Here is an 18,664-nt window from a genome sequence, read left to right as displayed (position 1 = left end):
CTCACCTGTTCACAGATGTCCTGTTTCTGAAGACCACACCAAGCTTCTTATCGACACCTCTGGGATTGCCATGCTCAACAGTGCTTCAAACACATCAGACTTGCCCCTCGTAAAGCAAAACCTGAGGAGGAAGCAAGAGAGGCTGTCAAGAGAGGAATGACCCAGGCTGTGCTTGGTGGCCCATAGCAGACCTGCTCTCCATACTCACCATGTCGCATGGGCACCTGCTCCAGCCTGGACAGCAGAAGGAACACAGCTTCCAGGCCACAGTTGCAGAAAAAGCACAGTTATACGGCCAGTGACTCCATGGCAGAGTGACACAGCTGGAAAACTCTTGAGCTGGCCTTTCCCAGCCAGGGCTACTCCCACCCAATGAAGAATACACACAGCTGCTCATCTTGCACCAGGTTCTATGTATTATCAGACCGGCTGACAGGTAATAACACGTCTTCTTTAGCAGGAAGCACAATATTGATCACTAATTATTAAGACAAACAAACATTTTTAAAAATAAAAAACCCCACCCAGCCACACATACTCAGCTGCACAGATCTGCCAGCAGGTGAGTCCCTGGACTGCCAGCCCAGGAGGAAAGCCCCTCACTGCCACAGCAGCCTTCTGTGCCAGCTAAACCCAAGCAGTGTAGCCCATGATCACCTGGCCTCTGAGAAACGTTAAAAAAAAAAAACAAAAAAAAACCAAAAAAAAAACACAACAAAAAACCAAACCCAAAAACATAAACATCCTACTCTGCTGACATTTTAGCCAACAGCAAGTACATCAGAACTCAAAAAAAAAAAATCAAGACAAGTTGCCTTTCCGTCCTGGAATGCACAATTCTATCAAGGCTGTTGAGAACAGTACAGTTGATAACATTAACACTTCTGCAGGTTGTTTTGTTTTTATAAAGACAGGGTCAAGCAGTTCATAACCAAACTTTTAAATTTTACAATTGCTAGAAGTCCTACACCTGGTTTTACGGCCTAAATAAACAGACCTGCAAATAGGTTGTCAGGCTTTGTTTTCCTGAAGGAATAAATTGAGGCAGGAGGTGAAGCAGAACATGACCAACTCCACCTCTGTTCCCTTCAGGCAGTGCAGAGTGAAATAAAACCAGCAACCTCCACTTTCTCTGCTAGCTTCCCAGATTTTAGACATGCCAAGACATCAGTTCTGGACTGGGAGACTTGTTCAGATTGGATCTAGCAAGTTTTGAACCCTGCAGAGGGCAAGGCCACAATAGTTTTCTACAGAGGTGTGATAAGGGAGAAGACAATACAGAGGAGCACTGATCCAGTGCACTGAACATGTTTGGAAAGCATCTTGATTCCCTGTGAAAAACAAAACCAAATAACCCAAACAGTCGCCTGCAGTTTCTGCCAGTGAACAGGGTTGTAAAAGCCTACAAACCTACAAGGGTAGCAGTTACACAAGCAGCCCAGCTACAGCTATCCAGAAAGGTATTAACACTTGTACACCTCTATATATTAATCTCTATAAATACAGTATTCTACACAAGGAACTGTAGAAAGACGTCATTCAAGGTTTTGTTGGGGTTTTTTTGTTTGTTTTTGTTCAAAAGCTTGGGAGGGCTTTTGTTCAGATCTCTGTCTTTTTTCTGCTAGTCTGAAACACTTGCCCTTTCTCCTCCTTCATCTCCCACTCCATCCTAAGTGGCTTGGTTAGCCGTAACAGTCAGGTCCAACCACTGTGCTTTGCCATCTGAAGCAGAAGGAAAACGACCTCATGAAGAGCTGCTCTACAACTTTCAAAGGTGAAAAGCTAAGTGTGAGGCTGGTTCAGCTGTCACCAGAGTCCCGGGGAAAGCAGGCAGTCATAGTTCATCCCTGGAGGACGGCGCATTGAGAGATGACTGGGAGGGCAGGGCATCCTTGTTCTGGGCATCAGTATGGATCTTGCCCTGCTGCCGGGATTTCCAGGAGTGCGTTCTGTCCCAGTCCGTTGACACGGTCTCGTTGTCCCAGATTGTAGAGGTCTCTGTGTCGCTGAGGTAGCCTGGCTGCCCTGTGTAGTGGGTGGGGTAAACAAGCAGGGGTTCTGCTGAAAAGGCTTTCAAGTCTCTGGACTCATAATACTCCATGTACTTCGCTCTAAAGAGGAGAAAAAAAAAAATCACCAGTAGCAGAGTGAACATTCATCAGTGCCACTGCTTATAACTGGTAAGACTCAAGTCAGTTCACTGAGCAAGAGGTCCCAGGGAGTGGAAGTAGTTGCTGAGGTGAAGTCTGACCTCTACAGCCAGAACCACGCACGTTACAACCATGCACACAACCTACAGCACCAAAGCCTCCGTTACCAGAGAGTGTCAAGTGTCTCAGAACCAGCTCACAAGCCCTGCACCAGGTAGGGACAATAACCCCTCTGTAGCAGGTCTGTCACCTCCTTTGACCGGTGTCTGGAGCTCTGATGCAGACAATCAAAAACTTTGACCGGTGTCTGGCGCTCTGATGCAGACAATCAAAAACCAGGAGGAATAGCCCTGTCCCCCACCAGCCTGGCTACAGAAGTGAGACACGCCAACATGACCTGCCTTAAGATCATTCACAGCAAGACCCAGCTCACCCCAACCCCAGCAACGAAGGCATTGTACTTACACAGGGTGCTTGTTGTACATGACTGGCAGAAATTCATCTACAGGCAGCATCTTGCTGAAAGGCTCAGCTCCAATGAGTTTCTGGGCCCCTTGGAAAGAGATTGCGTACCCCAGGGTCCAGTATGAGTAATCAGCTTCTACGAGGTTCATGACATTGGGAACTGCTTTCTCAGGCTCCTGCACCTGCATCCTTTTCCGGCCAATGTAGCTTAAAGAGTGAAAAGACCATTGAAATTACAACCAAAGTGAATCTGCAGCAATTAGGACCACAAGACTGTTCACGTCAACCAGGGAAGGGCAAAGGGTCAACCCAAGAAGTAATCCCTGACCAGGCTAACAGATTTCTATCCCGCACCGCTCCCTGTCATCCAAGTCTTAACCCAGTGGGTGGTATAGCTGAGAAAGATTTCGTAAGGGAGGTAAGACAGCATTCGAGCCTCAAGACTGAACTGTGTCAGTTCTTCAGTCACAGCACCATCTCCAGACGCTGTTGAGATCAACCAACACTGCCCAAAAAGGGCAGTAACAGCACCCAGTGTGCATCCCAGCATCAGCCTGCCTCAGGAGGCAGATCTGTCCCGACAGCAGGAGCCACCAAGAAGTCTCTGCCACCTTCCCTGGCACTCCAGCATTCACCTGCATCTCCATCACGACACAGCAGGTGCTGCATGCCCAGCAGTTCCCGGATGGCTGAGGGCCAGTTACTTACATAAGTTCCCAGTCTAGCCCGACTTGTTCAATGTCATCCATCAGCTTCATGAGCTTCCTTTTAAACTGGTGTTCAAAGCGCACATCATCCTCAATAACAAGTGTCTTCTCCAGTTCTCTGTTCACCACCTGAAACAAGAGGGTTCAGAAGTGATCTCAGTGGCACATATGGGCCACTCCCTACACCCTGAAATTGCTGGGGTCATCCTGACCTGGCACAGCTTTCTAGATCACGCAGGTAGGGAGGCCGGACAACCACTGCCAGATTCACAGCTCAGCTGGGAGAGACTGCAAGAGCCAGTGAGAACAGTCCCGAAAATACCCTGTGGGTGAGCATCTGCAACCTAGAAAAACCCTCCATCTGATGTTGCACCATTCAGAACCCAGAAGCTACCATCTAGCATGACCACAACAGCAACCACCTCCTCAGAGGAATGTGCAGCAGCCTCTGATGCCAAAGCTGCTGTTCGGAAAAACCTTTGTTGGAAGAAAGCGTTCCTGAAGTCTGGAAAGGAGGACAATTTATTATACCCAAAGTCTCTGTTAGAGGACACACATGCAAAGGCATCCTGCACGTAGGTTCCCACGTTACCACCTGACTGCTGGCAATTTGGACGTCTCAGGCCCAAAAGCACAGCCTGACTCCTCAGTGCTGCAGTCACTCCTGCTGGCTCTAAGCCGTTCGGATCAGCGCCCGGCCCTGCTGAGAGGTGCTGCAGCTAACACCTCTGCGGGCAGAGGGTAGTCTGTGTTTGGGTAACCACTGCCACTGCCCAGTCTTCTTTTAGTACCAAGTCTTTCTCCCTGCCTCCACCACACCTTATCCAAAATAACCCCTCCTGTTGACGTCAGGCTGTGTAACTCCAGCGTCCCTGACCATCATAGTCCAGACCTTCTCAAGTGTCACTCCCCAGGTGACCAGGGATAGACAGAAGGTACAGTTTTCACCACCCAAATAAGACCTCTTATCTCAGGTAACAGAGGTCCCTACTGTTAAGAGTATTTATGATACACCAACTCAAAAAGCCAGTCAGCAGAGTCACTGAAACTTGTTTCAGCACAGATGCAAAACTGGGGGTGGGGGGGTGTTTAATACCATTTGCTCTTCAAAGTCTTCTTGCCTTTCTCCTAAGCAAACCTGCTCCAAGTAGGCCATTGGATGCTTTGCAAAAAGAGTCATGAAAATATGCTGATAAAAGTCACTCAGAGATGTTGGCAAATGGAAAGCTGAACACTGCGTTCAAGAAAAACCCTGTGCATGATCCCCTACAAACCGAGGAAAACAGTTCCCCCTCTACACTTCCAGAAACCAGTATTGTATTTGATGCTCTGCCCTACAACTGGCTGCGCACCTTCCTGTGGCACCTGCCCCCAGCACCTTCCTGCAGGACCCCGAGGCACCCACAAGCTCCTTACCTCCTTCCAGATGTAATAGTGACTAAGGAAGCAGCCGATCTCTCCCCTGGTTAGCGGCCTGGAGGAGTACGGGTCCCGGTAACCCGGGAGCATATCGATGCTGAGAGCTTTGAGCTGACTCGTGTTCAGTGCCCTGAGAAAGACAGAATGCCTATCACCATTTTAAAGAAAAGTAAGTCCAAGTCAGATGCAGACATAAGATGAGAAACGCTGCTGACATTCAGAGAAAAACCACACCTCAAGAAATTCCTGCACTTGTTACACTCAAAAACCTGGTGAAAAATTAACTTCTTGATTTACATTTCTAACTCCAGTTGACAAATTATATCCTTAACTCTGCCAACGACTCCTTGTGGGACCATCAACTTGTCAAGTGCTTGGGTTAGAGTATTTTTCTGAGAGGCCTTGATAGGTTCCCAAGTTTCAGAGACCACTAGGCAGCATGTGGGTTCCTACCTCCCTGAGGCCTCTTCGCAGCTCCCAGATCAAAAACTTCTTTCTTGACTTCTCTTTATAAAAAAGTCTTAACACGCCTTAGAGTAAGCTTGGGACGGGCTGTGTCAGGGTTAACACTGTAGCACAACGGCTTTGTAGCACTAAGATGGATGATCTTCCCAGGAGATGATTGCTCTCAAACACTTCCACTGTGACTCCTTTTAGCTGCGTGCAAGTGTCACAGTTCACAGAAATCAGTATGATTCTAACCTGATTTTCATCTTAGTCTGAACCACACTGCCCTGGTTGTCTCATGGCGACTGACCAATTGCAAAAGAAGAAACAAACAGAGGAAAACTCCCCCAAACAGAGTGTTAGGTAAATAAAAGCGGTATTCACTTCTCCCCTCAGCCCACTCTTCCCCATCAGAAGGGAGGTCAGGGCATGCAAGGAGATGGTGTTAAGCTTTTAAGCAGAAGCCACTCTTTGCAAACATCAGCAACCCCAGTCGAAACTCACTTTCCATCCACAGCCTCCACGATCTTGACTGCAATCTCCTGCTCATAGAGAGTCCGCAGCATCCGATCCCGCCTGTCTTTTCGACGCTTCAGATTAATCATGAAAATCTGCATAGAAGAGAAAGACATCAGCCTCCTGGCTTGGGAATGATGAAGAAAAGGGAGTCCAGATCCACTCTTCTCCCACAGTCTGACTGGAAAAGCAGATCTCATTAAAATACCAGGTGTAGTTTTTTCTTCCAGGTTGCTTAGAAATTGTCAAAAAACCGGGGTTGGTTTTTAATTGAAAGGCTAGGGCTCATTCTTTGTCTAACAACTACTTCTTATGAATGTTTTACGTCACAGGGAAAAGTCGCTCTTCAAGGACGAATAAAAGGTGAGTGCAGCCCAGTTACAGCCAAGTCTATCATTTCCAAATATACAGGATACTTTGATTTATATTACACACAGAGTAAAACGGCCATCTTGGGCTCCTGTTCCAGAGGCACATTTACTCACGTGTTTCTCCACAATGCTCCCACTGCCTGTATTCAGGATTATCACTGGGGCCACCATCCAAGTACAACGACACAGCAACCAGGATTTTTGTAATTACTTTGGGCACTGAAAATCCACTGCTACCCCTGCCAGAGCAGGAAGCCTAGCACAGAGCCAAGAGCAGGAGCAGAGATGTCTGGGCAGGGCTCAGTCCAAGTCTTGAGGAGACTGACTCTGTGGTGGACAGCAAAGAAGTAAAGCCCTCATTTGCAGGTAAACTGCGGAGGGTCAGGGATATTTTTCAGTCCCAGGTACAGAAGTACAAGTGCAGCCTTGTAGCCTGTGGTTCAAAACCTCATCCCAGTAAGAAGCGGATCAAATTCCAGCTCAGTACAAATGCAAAAATAATAAATTGGATAAATAGAGCACAGCCACAAAGGACAACATGGAAAAAACCTACACCAGCTGTGTCCTAAACACAGACGCTCAAACACACACAGCCAAATCAGCTTCAGACTTTATGAGTTACACACACAGATGTAGCAGAATACGCCAAGAAGACAAAAGCTCCCCTGATCACCACAGCTCCCCTGGTCACAGTGCCACCCTGGCAGCTGCACACACAGGGGCTGCTGGCTCTGTGAGCAACACAGAACTGGTTAATTGAAGCACAGCAGATCCCTCTCCAGCCTTCTCCCCTCAATGCCTGCTCTCTCCACAACATGAGGCAGAGTCAGGACAGGAATTTCTGCAGGGTGTTGGGGCAATACTAGTGTCACAGCAACCACCTTTCTAGTTCACTTTTACTTAAGGCCAAAAGAGAAAAGCATCATGACCAAGCAGGGCAAGGGGAGAGCTGCCATAGTACGTAGACAGCACGCTGGACATACCCAGCTTTGGCTAGAACCCAACTGGGAGCCTGGCTCCCCCAGCTGCTCCGGGCTCTCGAGTGTATCTCCTGGGTGACAGAAATTGTTCTCTTCTGTCACTGGAAAGCAGGAGAGGTTTCCCAAAAGACCAGTTTTTGTTACAGAACGGAAGGACTGCCAAGCTGCTCTGCAGAGTCACATGTAGAGGAAACAGCACAAAAACTGGGGAGTTAAATAACCTGTTTTTCAGAGTCACTTCTGCCGTCTCCTCCTGTCTGGATTAAAACATTCACACCATCAAGAAAAGAAGCCCAAAGATTTGCTGGGCTCTGCCCTTCCACACAAACCTGCACTTCTCATCAGGGCTTTTGTAGCCCACACTAAGTGCCCACAGACCTGACAGGCCTCGTTTCTCCACAGCAAACACCAGAGGTAAAGACCACTCCCTGAGCCCTTTTCCCTTCTGCTTCCCTGAGCTCAACAGTTCTCCCCCCTATTTTCTGTTTGCAAAAGATTTAAGTCCAAAAGATAGGTGATTGGTAAAGATCTAACTATGCAAAAAGATAATATACTCCAAGGGAAATGGCTAGAAGCTCAGCTACAGAGAGAACCCAGGTCTTTTAGGTGATGAGTGGGAAAATAAGACAATAACAGAAAAATAAGTTCCTTACTTCATCAAATCCCATCTTGTCAGGGTTCTTCGGAGGAACAGAGACATACTGAGAGGGTTCAATGGGAGGACGATCAACTGAAAGAGAGGAGAGATCCCAAGCATCACCTTCATGTACATGCTGCACCAATATAATGTACCTGCACGTGTTTGCATCACCAGGCCTAAAGCCCCAGGGAGCTGGGATGTGAAGACAGCACAGCAGTGGGTCTAGCAGAAAGCATCCACGTTGCAAAGCAGAAGCCAGTAGCCACCTGCCAGACAGACTTCATGACAAAAACGGGATTCTGCAGCATCCGTTCCACATTAAATTGCATTTTTGCGTTTGATATGGGGAAGTTCAGGTGTTTTTTGAAAGGGTTGACCTGACTGTGAAGCGATTACAACCTTAGGCAAAAAAGCAGTGGAAGATGGAAAACCTGTGTATCAAAACAGTATGAAAGCAGTCAGATCGGGATGCAGACTCCCAAGGGTCAGAGACCTGGGCCTCTGCCAGGACAGCTCTACAAACATTAATTTGGGGGGATCTGTCACAGCAGGGCACAGCAACTTACTCATAGCCTCAATTAGTGTGTGCACAAAGTTCTCAGTTTCTTCTTCCAGTGTCTGGTGCGATTTCAGGGGCATGGGAAGGAAACCATAGTGTTCACGGTTGCAGATGAACATCTGTACTCCTGGGGATCACAGAAAAACAGAAATTAGAGTCAGGTCTTACCAGTGGATTTTGCTGCTCTGTTGTGAAATACCACAATCAAATTTGTGCCAGGACCTCAGTCCCAAGAAGTTCTGCTTCATAAGCAAACAATTAAAAAACATCACAGTGGCATTTTGTCTTACCTGGCTGGCAGCAAATGGCCTCTCCTACGAAACCAACTTCTACTTGCTCCCTAACAGCAGGTATTTTTAACTGCAATCAGTTTTCTCCTAGGAGAGACTGGGAACCCTCTCAGGCCAAAGAAAGGGCGTTTTTCAGCCTTTGCCTTTATGCTATGGAAACAATCATACAGCAGAGGGCAGAACTGACCTTTAGCAAAGCAGCACCTGAGACACAACGGGACTACTGTGGAGTACTGCAGAAACTCTGACCCCCAAAACCTCACCTGCACTGCTCACACCTGGCACCTCACCTGACGCAATCCCTTCACAGACCCGAGGCTAAAAGCAGGAACAAGCTTTCACCCTCCGAATAAGTCAGCCTCAGCCATGCAATGGCTGGCACAGGAGCCAAACGGGTTCCCACCTGCAGCTGTGCTGAAGGAGGGGCAGCTGCAGTTCTGGGACCCTCTGGGCAAAAAGGGGTGCACATCTATCAGAGCAGGCAGCCTTAGACAGGGGAAAAATTCAAGTAAACCCAGGGTGGCTAGGGGTGATGGAAGCTTTTGCCTGAGCTTTTGCCAAGGCTTCTCTGTCAGACCACAATACACGAGGAATGACTCGTCCAGGGTGGAAGAGCCAAGTCTGATCCCCAGCTCCAACAGCAGATGGTTGGCCAAATGTGGGCCCAGGCAGTTCAGCTCCCCTGGGATCACACAGGATGAAGCTGCAAGGCCCAAGGCACCGGTACAGCTGCAGGGTCTGTTAACTGGCCTAGCAAGGGATTCAGACTGAGTTTTGCAGTCAAGCATCTTCATGCTTCTATTTGCTTTGGCTAGAAAATAAAGACAAGATATTTTCACCTGCGTTGGCAAAGGACTTTGAGGAGTACCTATGATAACCACCTTGGAAGTGCCAAAGTCTACCACCAAACATGGTCCTTTTCTCTCCAGGACTACTTTTTACAGTGCCATGAAGATTAGAGGGAAATCCTAGAGAGACACTAGCAAGAAGAAAAGATGCTTTCAAGAAGAGATTATAACATATCTTCCTTCTACTCAAAAATTTTTACAATTGCTTGTTCATGGAGCTGAATCTCAAGATGTGAAACAGAGAAAAAGCAAAGCTGCTCCTCAGAGCAGATGTCTTTGCAAGGGAAGAGACCCACCCACTGCTGAGCTTGTTCACTGGGAATGCCCCAGTAAGGTGTGATCGAAAAATGCTGTTCCCTCTGGACTGACCAAGCATTTGCAAACTATCAGCTCCAACTGTAGCAGCACTGGGCCTGATGTCACATCAGGCAACACACTCAAAAAGCTACACCCAGAGAAGCCAAGGGAAAATATTTCCACTGGTTTTCAGTGAGCTCTGCTAAGATCCTTTATTAATTATCCACAATCTGAAAGCTGCTAGAAACATCCAACTGGCCAAGCAGACTTGGAAAAAAAAAAAAAATTAAAAGAATGCATAGCTGCCTTTTTCTTTTTTTTTTTTTTTTTTTTTTTTTTTAATGAAACAAGCACAACTCTCTCCCTCTAGAAAATAAATGAAAACCAGACACTACCTGGTGTGTTGATGCTTTCATGTATTAGTCCCCCTAGTCCCTCGTATTTTTAGCAGAGCAGAATTGTCTGCATTAATGACCCTGGTGTTCCTACCATTTTAAGTTCTGCAAGTAAATTGCTGGCTACACTTCTTGCCAAAACACATTCAGCTGTCAGCTGTAATTTAGGTAAATGGCAGAATAAAAAATACTACCTGCTGACATGAATGGATTTGGCACTGATCTAATCAAGTAATCTTACCTGGCTCACTGATCTCCATCCTTATCTTCCGCTGGCTTAAACACAGTTAATCTGCAGAGATCCACGCCAGTATTTGTGTTCCTTCCGGGATAAAGGCTACTTTAAAATGGTAAAACTACTTTCAAATGAGGAGGAGGACTTGCTCTCCACCTCTGTTTTTACAATAAAATAAACAATTGCTACAAGGGACAGAAAAGCTATAGATACTTGCATTATTATTAGCCTTCATAAGGCAGTGGCCAGGACTCACAGCTGTGCCCTAAACCCACAGTCATAGTTATGCAACCTAAAGTTCCCCCACATCCCTGTGACCAGACCTTCCTGCTGGCTGGCTCTAGTCTTCAGAGCCCCAGGGTGAAAAGAAGCTCAGGAAATCTGGCTGGCTAAGTGCTATCTCGCAAGCAAGCACAAGGGGCTCTACAGAAACCACCTTTGTCAATAAAACACCCGCAACCAAGTTTCATTACAAGTCAGTACTCCCACCACAGACAACATCCTCTAAGCAGAAATGGGACAGTCTCTTTGAAGAGTTACAAAACTGTTGCTTCAAGCAGTAGATTAACTGTTAAAAACTGATGGTTTCATCTGACCTATTAAGCGCAGTATTTGGGCTGGACAAAAACCAACTTCAGGGAAATAAGTGAAATTACTCCCAAGAGAAGTGTACCTCAAAGTCTACACATTTTTCACAGTTCTGACCTTGGATGTCCTTTTATCCTGGGTGACAAAACTCAGCCCAGGACACAAGCCAACAATCTGACCAGATCAATGAGCCAGACTGCTGAAGCAAAGCCTTTCATGTCATGGGTCAGTCTTGGAAAAGTCTAAAGTCTTCCAGAATGGAAGGAAAAAATGATGGGTTTGAATCCCCGAAATATTTCTTAAGCAGCTAGTGCTAATGCAACGCAGTTACTACAACTCATTGGACATTGCATTTCTGGGAGACCTGTCAGAGGGAACAAGTGGGGCAGGTAGATTTGAAGGAGTTTGCTTTGCTCTCCATGCCTGAACCTCCATTCTCCTTTGGAGCTGACACACCAATGCCCTGACTCAAAGTCAGGACCACGAAGGTGCCCTGAAAGTTCACATCTCGCATCCCCTGACTTCCTCTGCCTGCTAAGGGCTCTAATTTCAGCTCCTGCTGACTCTCCTCTACCATTCACCTTTCTCACCCTACATCCCTCCTCCCTTTGTAGCTGAGTTTAAGAAGCCCTGCAGTCTTTTGCAGTGCTGCCAAGACCTTTAAATCAGAATGATCTCTAGAAGGAAAGCTGCAAACAACTGGCAGCTGCTGTGCTGGTCTGGAAATGGTGGGAAAGGCAGTCATCTCAGCTTGTCTCTTCTCCAGAAGCAATTGTTGACAACAAGCTATGCCTCTTCACTTTCTCTCCTTAAACTTTGCTTCTTTTGCAAACAGAGGACAGATAACACCAGCTGCACATCGCTCAGTGGACCCAAAAACAATTTTCCCCTGCTAATTCACCTCAGTAAGCCAGCACACCACTCATGAAGGTCTGAACAGAAGTGCATTTCACTGGTGCTGCTGACGTTTCACTACTCCCTTTTTCCTTCATCAGACCCCAAACTTTCCCCTTTTCAACACAGCAAGGCAAAGAACAATACAGACGGCCATTACAAATGTATCCTCCCCAGGAGCTCCTTTCAGCTCTGACACTGCTACATACAAGTCTGCCAGACAGGACTTTGCTGGAGATAAAATACCCACCAGATCCCCTCTCAAAAAATAAATGGGACTAAACACCCTCACCACAAGTTCAGGCAGCAATAACAGCAGTATCACCCACTTAAACAGCGATTTCTGAGACATCCAGAGCTCTCTGCAAACACCAAAAGCCATTCCAGCCGAAGGCAAAGGACACTGAGATTGTGACTTGGCCTGAAAGGACTCCTGTATTTCAGGTCTAACTGAAATCCTCCCACTGTCTGGTAGAAACTGATCCCAGTATCAACCAGAGCGGTACACAATTTCTCTCAGCTGTGCCCCAAGGATCTTAAGGCAGCTCAGTGCTCAACTGGTTCTCCCGAAGTACCATCGACAGCGTCAATATGCAGAGATTTTACTGCTCACACAGCAAGTCCAACCTGATCTTGTCTACAAGATATTTCCTCTCAGCACAACCCACAGACTACACATCATTCCTCTGAAAGTTGCGCGGATTTTGCTTTTTTTAAAAAAAAAAAAAAAAAAAAAAAAGACAAAACAACCCTCCCCCCAACCAAGACAACCTCCCCCAAGACAATTCCTGCTGAGCTGCCATGAAGCAAAGCCTCATCAGCATTGTGGGTAAGCAACTTCGGTTTTGTTTTCCACACGGGCTGCTACATCTGAAAAGAGTTTTTTGCCCTTGCCATGGGGTCTCCTGGAAGTGCTGGCTTTAGATACATTACCTACAGACTTTCGAACACCTTTCACTCTCACAGCATTCACGTGTGTCCACTATTGCCTTGCTGCAACACCAGTCAAGGGTAGATCCCACACATTTTGTCTCTGAAACACTACCCCCGCCCTGAGAACAGCTCCTGTGCCCTCTGAAGCCAGCTGTGATTCAAAACTGCATTGCAAATTGCTGGCTGCTGGTTATCTCTGACTGGATCAGAAAGAGGAAAGGGAACAGGGTCTTAACTCACCACTGAAGCCAAACACATGACTTCTGGCCTGTGAACTCAAAGTAGAGATCTAGCAAAGGCTGCAGACGTACCTGCTTGGCGACTGGAGAAAGCAAAGACCATGATATCATCAAAGCTCCACGTGTAGTCCTGGTGGGGTGGGTAGAACATCAGCTTGGTGGAGGCCTCTTTCCTCAAGTCAATGAGGAACGTGGAGTGAATCATCGGGACAGCAAAACAGCCTGTCCTCTTCCATTCCCGAATCAGGGGATAATCCAAGGTCCTTTTGTAATAGCCCTGCAAACACAAGGAGGGGAGCTGCTTGTAACAGGAGATTCCTGTTACATAGATGCTCCCTACAGCAAAGGCTCTTGCCCTTAGCCCTCCCAGCAAAGATCGATCAGTCCCAAATTCTCAGATTTATTTTAGGTGTCCCCCTTTTTGAGAGGGTTCAGTCAAGTATTCAGAAACAATCTCCATCTCCAAAGTAAAAGGTTGACCTTCTCTCTCCTTTTTAGCAGCTAGTGAAAATCCAAGCCTTTCCATTGCAAAATTCCCTTGCAATAGAGCTTTAAACCTCGGACTTTTTTTCCCCTGTCTCTCCACAAACATTTCTTTTTGCACACAGAATCTCAGTTCCGATCCTGGAAGCTGCTGAGTATCTGCAGCATCCTCCATGTTAAACAGGCACAAAGAACATTCAGAATGTTCTATCTCACAGAATAGGACCTGCAAATCATTTCTGACCACAACTTAAAAAACAAAAAAAAATATTTGCTTCGCTGCAGTGAAGGCAGCAACATCTTAGTTTCCATCAGCTGTGTAAGAATCCCTGCTTCCTCCATCCCAGGGCAAGCAGGTTTAATGCTCACTCCTGAGCTCTCCCTGCAGGGCCTGTCCAGGGGAGGCACTTCAGTCAGCTCATTTCTTTGCAATCACGAGCTCTGCTAGCTTTCCAGCACTGTGGGTGCAACACCCACACTATGTGGCTCACAGCTGGTTTTGCAGGTGCAATATGTCTCAAGCTATCAGATTTGGAAATAAATACACTGAATTCCTCCAGAAAGAAAGTTCTAATGCACCAATTAGACATCTGAACATGGCTGACAGCTGAATCCAGAGCAGATTCTGGTCTTTTCAGAAATGATGAGTCACTAAAATAAGTTCAAGTTACTTTTACGTTATATTTTCCATGAGCATCTAGCAACAGCCGAGCAAATCACTGCAGAACCACTTCGCCCTGGTTTTGTGTAGAAGCACTGTGTGATGCATTTTTCTGTTTAGGCCTCCGTTGATCGTCCCCCCTCTGCCCTTCACATATCTAGCCCTAGGACAGTCAGAAGGCATGTCATCAGTTTGATTTTCATGAAAAGGAGTGACTAGGTAGAGACCTTACCAGCATTCCCACTGAAGGAAGAGTTAAGACATTCAACCTTTAACAGACATCTGAGAATGCCCACAGGTGAAAAGTGCTGGAAACTAATCTTTCCTCCTCCAGTCACTCACTACAGGGTTCTGGGGCTTTTCACTCCTCATAAATCATGTGTAGTCAAGACAGACTCCAACTTGTCATCACTGCTGCCGTACTCTCCTAAGGTTAGCTTCATGACAACTAAATGTCAAGCTGCCTGGAGCTGGGTTTGGCTTGTTGCTCCGTGCCAGAGGCCGTGTTTCAGGGCGTGCTCCAGCTGTTACTCCTTCCCCAGGTCCCCAGGGAGAGCAAGGCTGAGAGCCTGAAGCTCTGGGACTGTGAGAAACAAAGAGCAGCAACTAAAATAAAAAAGGTGGGACCTTTCCTGTTAATTTGAGCAGCTTTTTTCACAAGAAATGCAAGATGCATTTGCTGCTAGTTTCCCCCCCACCCTCTTTGCTTTTCTCAGCTAATGCTAGTAATGATGGAAATTTATCACCGGAGAAGGGCCAGGGCTGAGGCTGGTGCACACAGGCAGAGATCCACCTCAGGCTTTGGAGCAATGCTGATTCACATCAGTGGAAAAAGTGGCTGTCTCGGGACTTAGCCTAAAACTTAAAGGACAATGCCTTTGCTATGAAGTGCGTATCTCCATTTTAAAACAAAAACTGAAACAAGTAAACATACTCCCACACACTCCTTTTCTTATCTATATATTTACTTCCCAAGAATTTTGAAAGATCAGGACCTATTTCCTGCTATTTTTACTCAATTAGCCTGAACTCTGGAACTCCTTGCCATAAGACTGGGGGGGCAAAAAAAAAATTATTCCAATAGCAATTTCTGTAAAACAAAAAAAATCACCGAGAGCTTTAAAGACAAAAAGCCTTCCTCAAGAAGTCCTACAGAAGGAGATTGCCAGAGGACAGAAAAATATTTTGGGGAAGTATCGTTCACTTACTTGTTTGCCATGTTCTTACACTACTCCCTAGGCATCTGCTACAAACCACGGCTATCAGCCAGACCTTTGGTCTGAACCTGTACAGTTACGTTTGCACCCTGGCTGTAGTCCCTACTTGTGTCCTTGGTATCACTGGGAAGGAAGAATGAAGGGAGGAATGGAGTTTGCTCTTTGTTTCGCTCCAGCAGTAATGACAATAATTAGTATCTCGTTAGGTCTCTAGGATAAAGTAAGAGTGTGGAGAAGGGCAGGACCGTGGAGCATCTCTAAAGTATTCCTGTTCATACGTCCCAGGGAAGCTGAAAGATGTATGCCTAGCTCAGGCTTAAATGCATTTGTCTATGCAGGACAAGTTTGTCTTTACAAAGAAGGAAACACAAGAGTCAGGCTTTAAAGTAAAAGGAAATCCTGAAGCTTTCCAGGGCAAACATGGACAAAAACGCTAAATTTTCACGAGAACAGTAAACCTCTTCCTATTCTATGGAATAGGAAGCAGCTTAGGATCCTACCTCCACAAGGGATGACAAAAGACATGCCAGCAGCAGACTGGAGAGCAGGTCAAAAACCTGATCTCATTCTTGATTCTTACCTGGGAGAAAAAAAGCATTAACTACAGTCTCCATTTCAGCTTGAATGTCTTGGAAAGCCCATCTAGAGCTTAGCCAAGAACATTTCAAAGGAAAACAGTGAAAAAAGGCCGAAAAATGACTGCAACAATAGGTTGGCCCTTCTATGTATTTGATTCTCTTACCAAAATGTTTTTATGGAAAAGGTGATTCTATTGGGTTCGGCTGGGATGCAGTTAATTTTCTTCACAGCAGCCCATATGGTGCTGTGCTTTAGACTGGTGTCGATAACACACCAGCATTTTAGCTGCTGCTCAACAGTGCTCGCACAGCATCAAGGCCTTCTCTGTTTCTCACTCTGCCCCCCACAGCGAGTAGGCTGGAGGTGGGCAAGAGGCTGGGAGAGGACAACTAGGACAGCTGACCAAAGTGATTTTCTATACCATGTAACGCTCTGCAATAACACCGGGGGGGAAATTTTTCCAAAGCAGCCAGTGCTCAGGGAATGGCTGGGCATCAGTCTCCTGCTGGTAAGTGACGGGTTTTGCATCACTTGTTTGTCTGGAGTTTTTTTTCCCCGTCACTTACTAAACTGTCTTTATATCAACCCATGAGGGCTGCTTTGGCTGCTTTTTTTTTTCCTTCTGCTTTTGTTATTCCAATTCTCTCCCCAATCCCGCTGGGCAGGAGTGAGCCAAGCAACTGGGTGGGGGCTTAACTACCAGCCTGGGTCAACACACCACAGTGATGTGGAGCAACTTGTGAAGTGATAGCTCAACCTTGTTCTGGCTCTAAAAATAATGCTATTTCTACTAGACAATGTCTTTGTATCTGATACTTTCTGCAGAATGTGTTATTTGAGAATAACATTAAACTCTAATTTCTAGGCTCAGCACGTCTGTCCTTTACACCCTTTACACACATACTTCAGCACGCACACACACACTCCCTTCAAGGCAAAGGGTGTTGCCCCACTACATAAATCTTGTTCACATGTAAGAAAAATAATCTATATACAATGGAGAACTGCAGAAAGAAAAGCAAATTCCTCTAAGATTAGCATCACTACACAGGAAAACTAGTCTCGAGTAGTAGACCAAGAGTTTGATGGACATTACACAAACACATGGAATCACCTCAAATTTTGGCGTGTATCTTTTTCGTAGTTAGTGGGATTGCATCACCTCCCAGGACTTCCAGCTAACCAAGCTCAGCTTCATCCAGATTCAGCTTTTTCAAGGGAGGAATCTCCGATAAGGAAGCAAGTTTCAGCTATGTGCCTGCACACCCGATGTATTGCTTTGCACATACCTACAGCTCAGTTAGAAAACACAGCCTGAAAAACATTTATAGACTGCAACACCCTCTCTACCCTTATTCCTAGATTCCTTATAAACGTACAGGCCTTTCTCAAAGATATCCACCCAAGATTTGGGATTCTGCCACCGAGAGGCACAAGCTGAAATGACTGGATGACACCACTATCCTCACTACATGCCAAAATCACCTCTGTGCCTCAGAGCTACAGCAGCTTCTTCTCAGAAAAAGGACACTTCAAGATCAAGTGGAAAGCCCAAAGAACAGAAACGATGCCCACCGCTTCACCGACACAACGCTGGAGGCCTTAGTGTCGTAGTTCCAGCCCCGATCAGGACCAGACTATGCAGTCTCTCTCTCTTACTCCCGCCACCCTCCGAGAGAATAGGGAGAGATAATATAAGGAAAAACGGCTCGAGGTTTGAGATAAGGACAGGGAGAAATCCTTAAAGTTACCGTTATGGGCAAAACAGACTCGACTTGGGGAAAGCTATTCATTTATTACTACAAACAGCAGGATAATGAGACAGAGAACAAGATAACCTCCCTCCACACCTCCCTCTTCCCAAGCTTAACATTATCTCTACTACCTTCCCCTCCTGAGCGGCACAGGGGGGAAGAGGGAATGGGGGTCGCGGTCAGTTCATCACACGTTTTATGCCGCTGCTTCATGGTCGGGGGAAGAACTCCTCACATTCCTCCCCTGCTCTGTTGTGGGGTCCCACCCCTACGCCACAGTCCTTCGTGAAACTGCTCCGGCGTGGGTCATGTCTTCCACGGGCTGCAGTCTCTCCAGAACGGCTGTCCCAGCGGGCCCTCCACGGACCACAGCCTCCTTCAGGCATCCACCTCCCCTGGTACGGGGCCCTTCAGGGGCTCCAAGTGGATCTCTGCTCCTCTGTGGACCTCCATGGGCTGCAGGGGGACAACCTGCTCCACCATGGTCGTCACCACAGGCTGCAGGGGAATCTTGGCCAGGAGCTGCATTACTTCTCCCCCTCCTTCTTCACTGACCTTGGCGTCTGCAGCCGTTCCTCACAACAGGCTGGCAGATGTCTCTCAGGATCCTTTTTACATCTTATTCACTTCTCATCTTCTCTCCACTTCTTGCAGCCAGGCCGGACTGAGTCGGGCCCAGTCGGCCGCCTGGCGAGAGGCCAGAGGGTGAGGCCTGCAAGGCCCATGAGGCCTGCGCCTCCCCCTCTGCGCCTCTGCCCCCGCTCAGCTTCTTCACATCTTCTCTTCTCTTTTTTTTTTTTTTTTTTCCTGTTTTCCCCTTCTTAAATACGTTATCGCAGAGGCGTTATCAAGGAACATTCTGCTACCAATCGGCTCGGCCTTGACCAGCAGCAGGTCCGCCCTAGGCCCAGCCGAGTCCACTGAACAAAGGGAGCAATTTCTAGCAGTTTCCTACAGAAGCTACCACCTTAGGCCCCCCCTCACTAAACAAAACCAC

The 18,664-nt window shown here is 46.9% G+C and overlaps 1 protein-coding gene across 1 annotated transcript in view; it reads right to left on the bottom strand.

Moving 5' to 3' along the window:
* Positions 1–393: 393 nt before the first annotated feature.
* Positions 394–18,664, bottom strand: part of COLGALT2 (collagen beta(1-O)galactosyltransferase 2) — a 53,101-nt gene continuing 34,830 nt past the window's right edge. Inside the window, exons 5-12 of the mRNA XM_086753955.1 lie at positions 13,046–13,250; positions 8,262–8,381; positions 7,709–7,785; positions 5,693–5,799; positions 4,739–4,871; positions 3,324–3,451; positions 2,616–2,822; positions 394–2,111 (exon numbers count right to left, since the gene is read on the bottom strand). Of these exons, the coding sequence (XP_086610081.1) occupies positions 1,835–2,111; positions 2,616–2,822; positions 3,324–3,451; positions 4,739–4,871; positions 5,693–5,799; positions 7,709–7,785; positions 8,262–8,381; positions 13,046–13,250 (1,254 nt within the window). The 3' untranslated portion in view covers positions 394–1,834. The remainder of the gene's footprint in view (positions 2,112–2,615; positions 2,823–3,323; positions 3,452–4,738; positions 4,872–5,692; positions 5,800–7,708; positions 7,786–8,261; positions 8,382–13,045; positions 13,251–18,664) is intronic.

Source organism: Chlamydotis macqueenii, chromosome 8, assembly GCF_036417535.1.
Source record: "Chlamydotis macqueenii isolate bChlMac1 chromosome 8, bChlMac1.mat, whole genome shotgun sequence".
Lineage (NCBI taxonomy): Eukaryota > Metazoa > Chordata > Aves > Otidiformes > Otididae > Chlamydotis > Chlamydotis macqueenii.
Note: the sequence above shows the minus strand (reverse complement) of the source record. Positions and strands in the feature narration are given on the sequence as shown.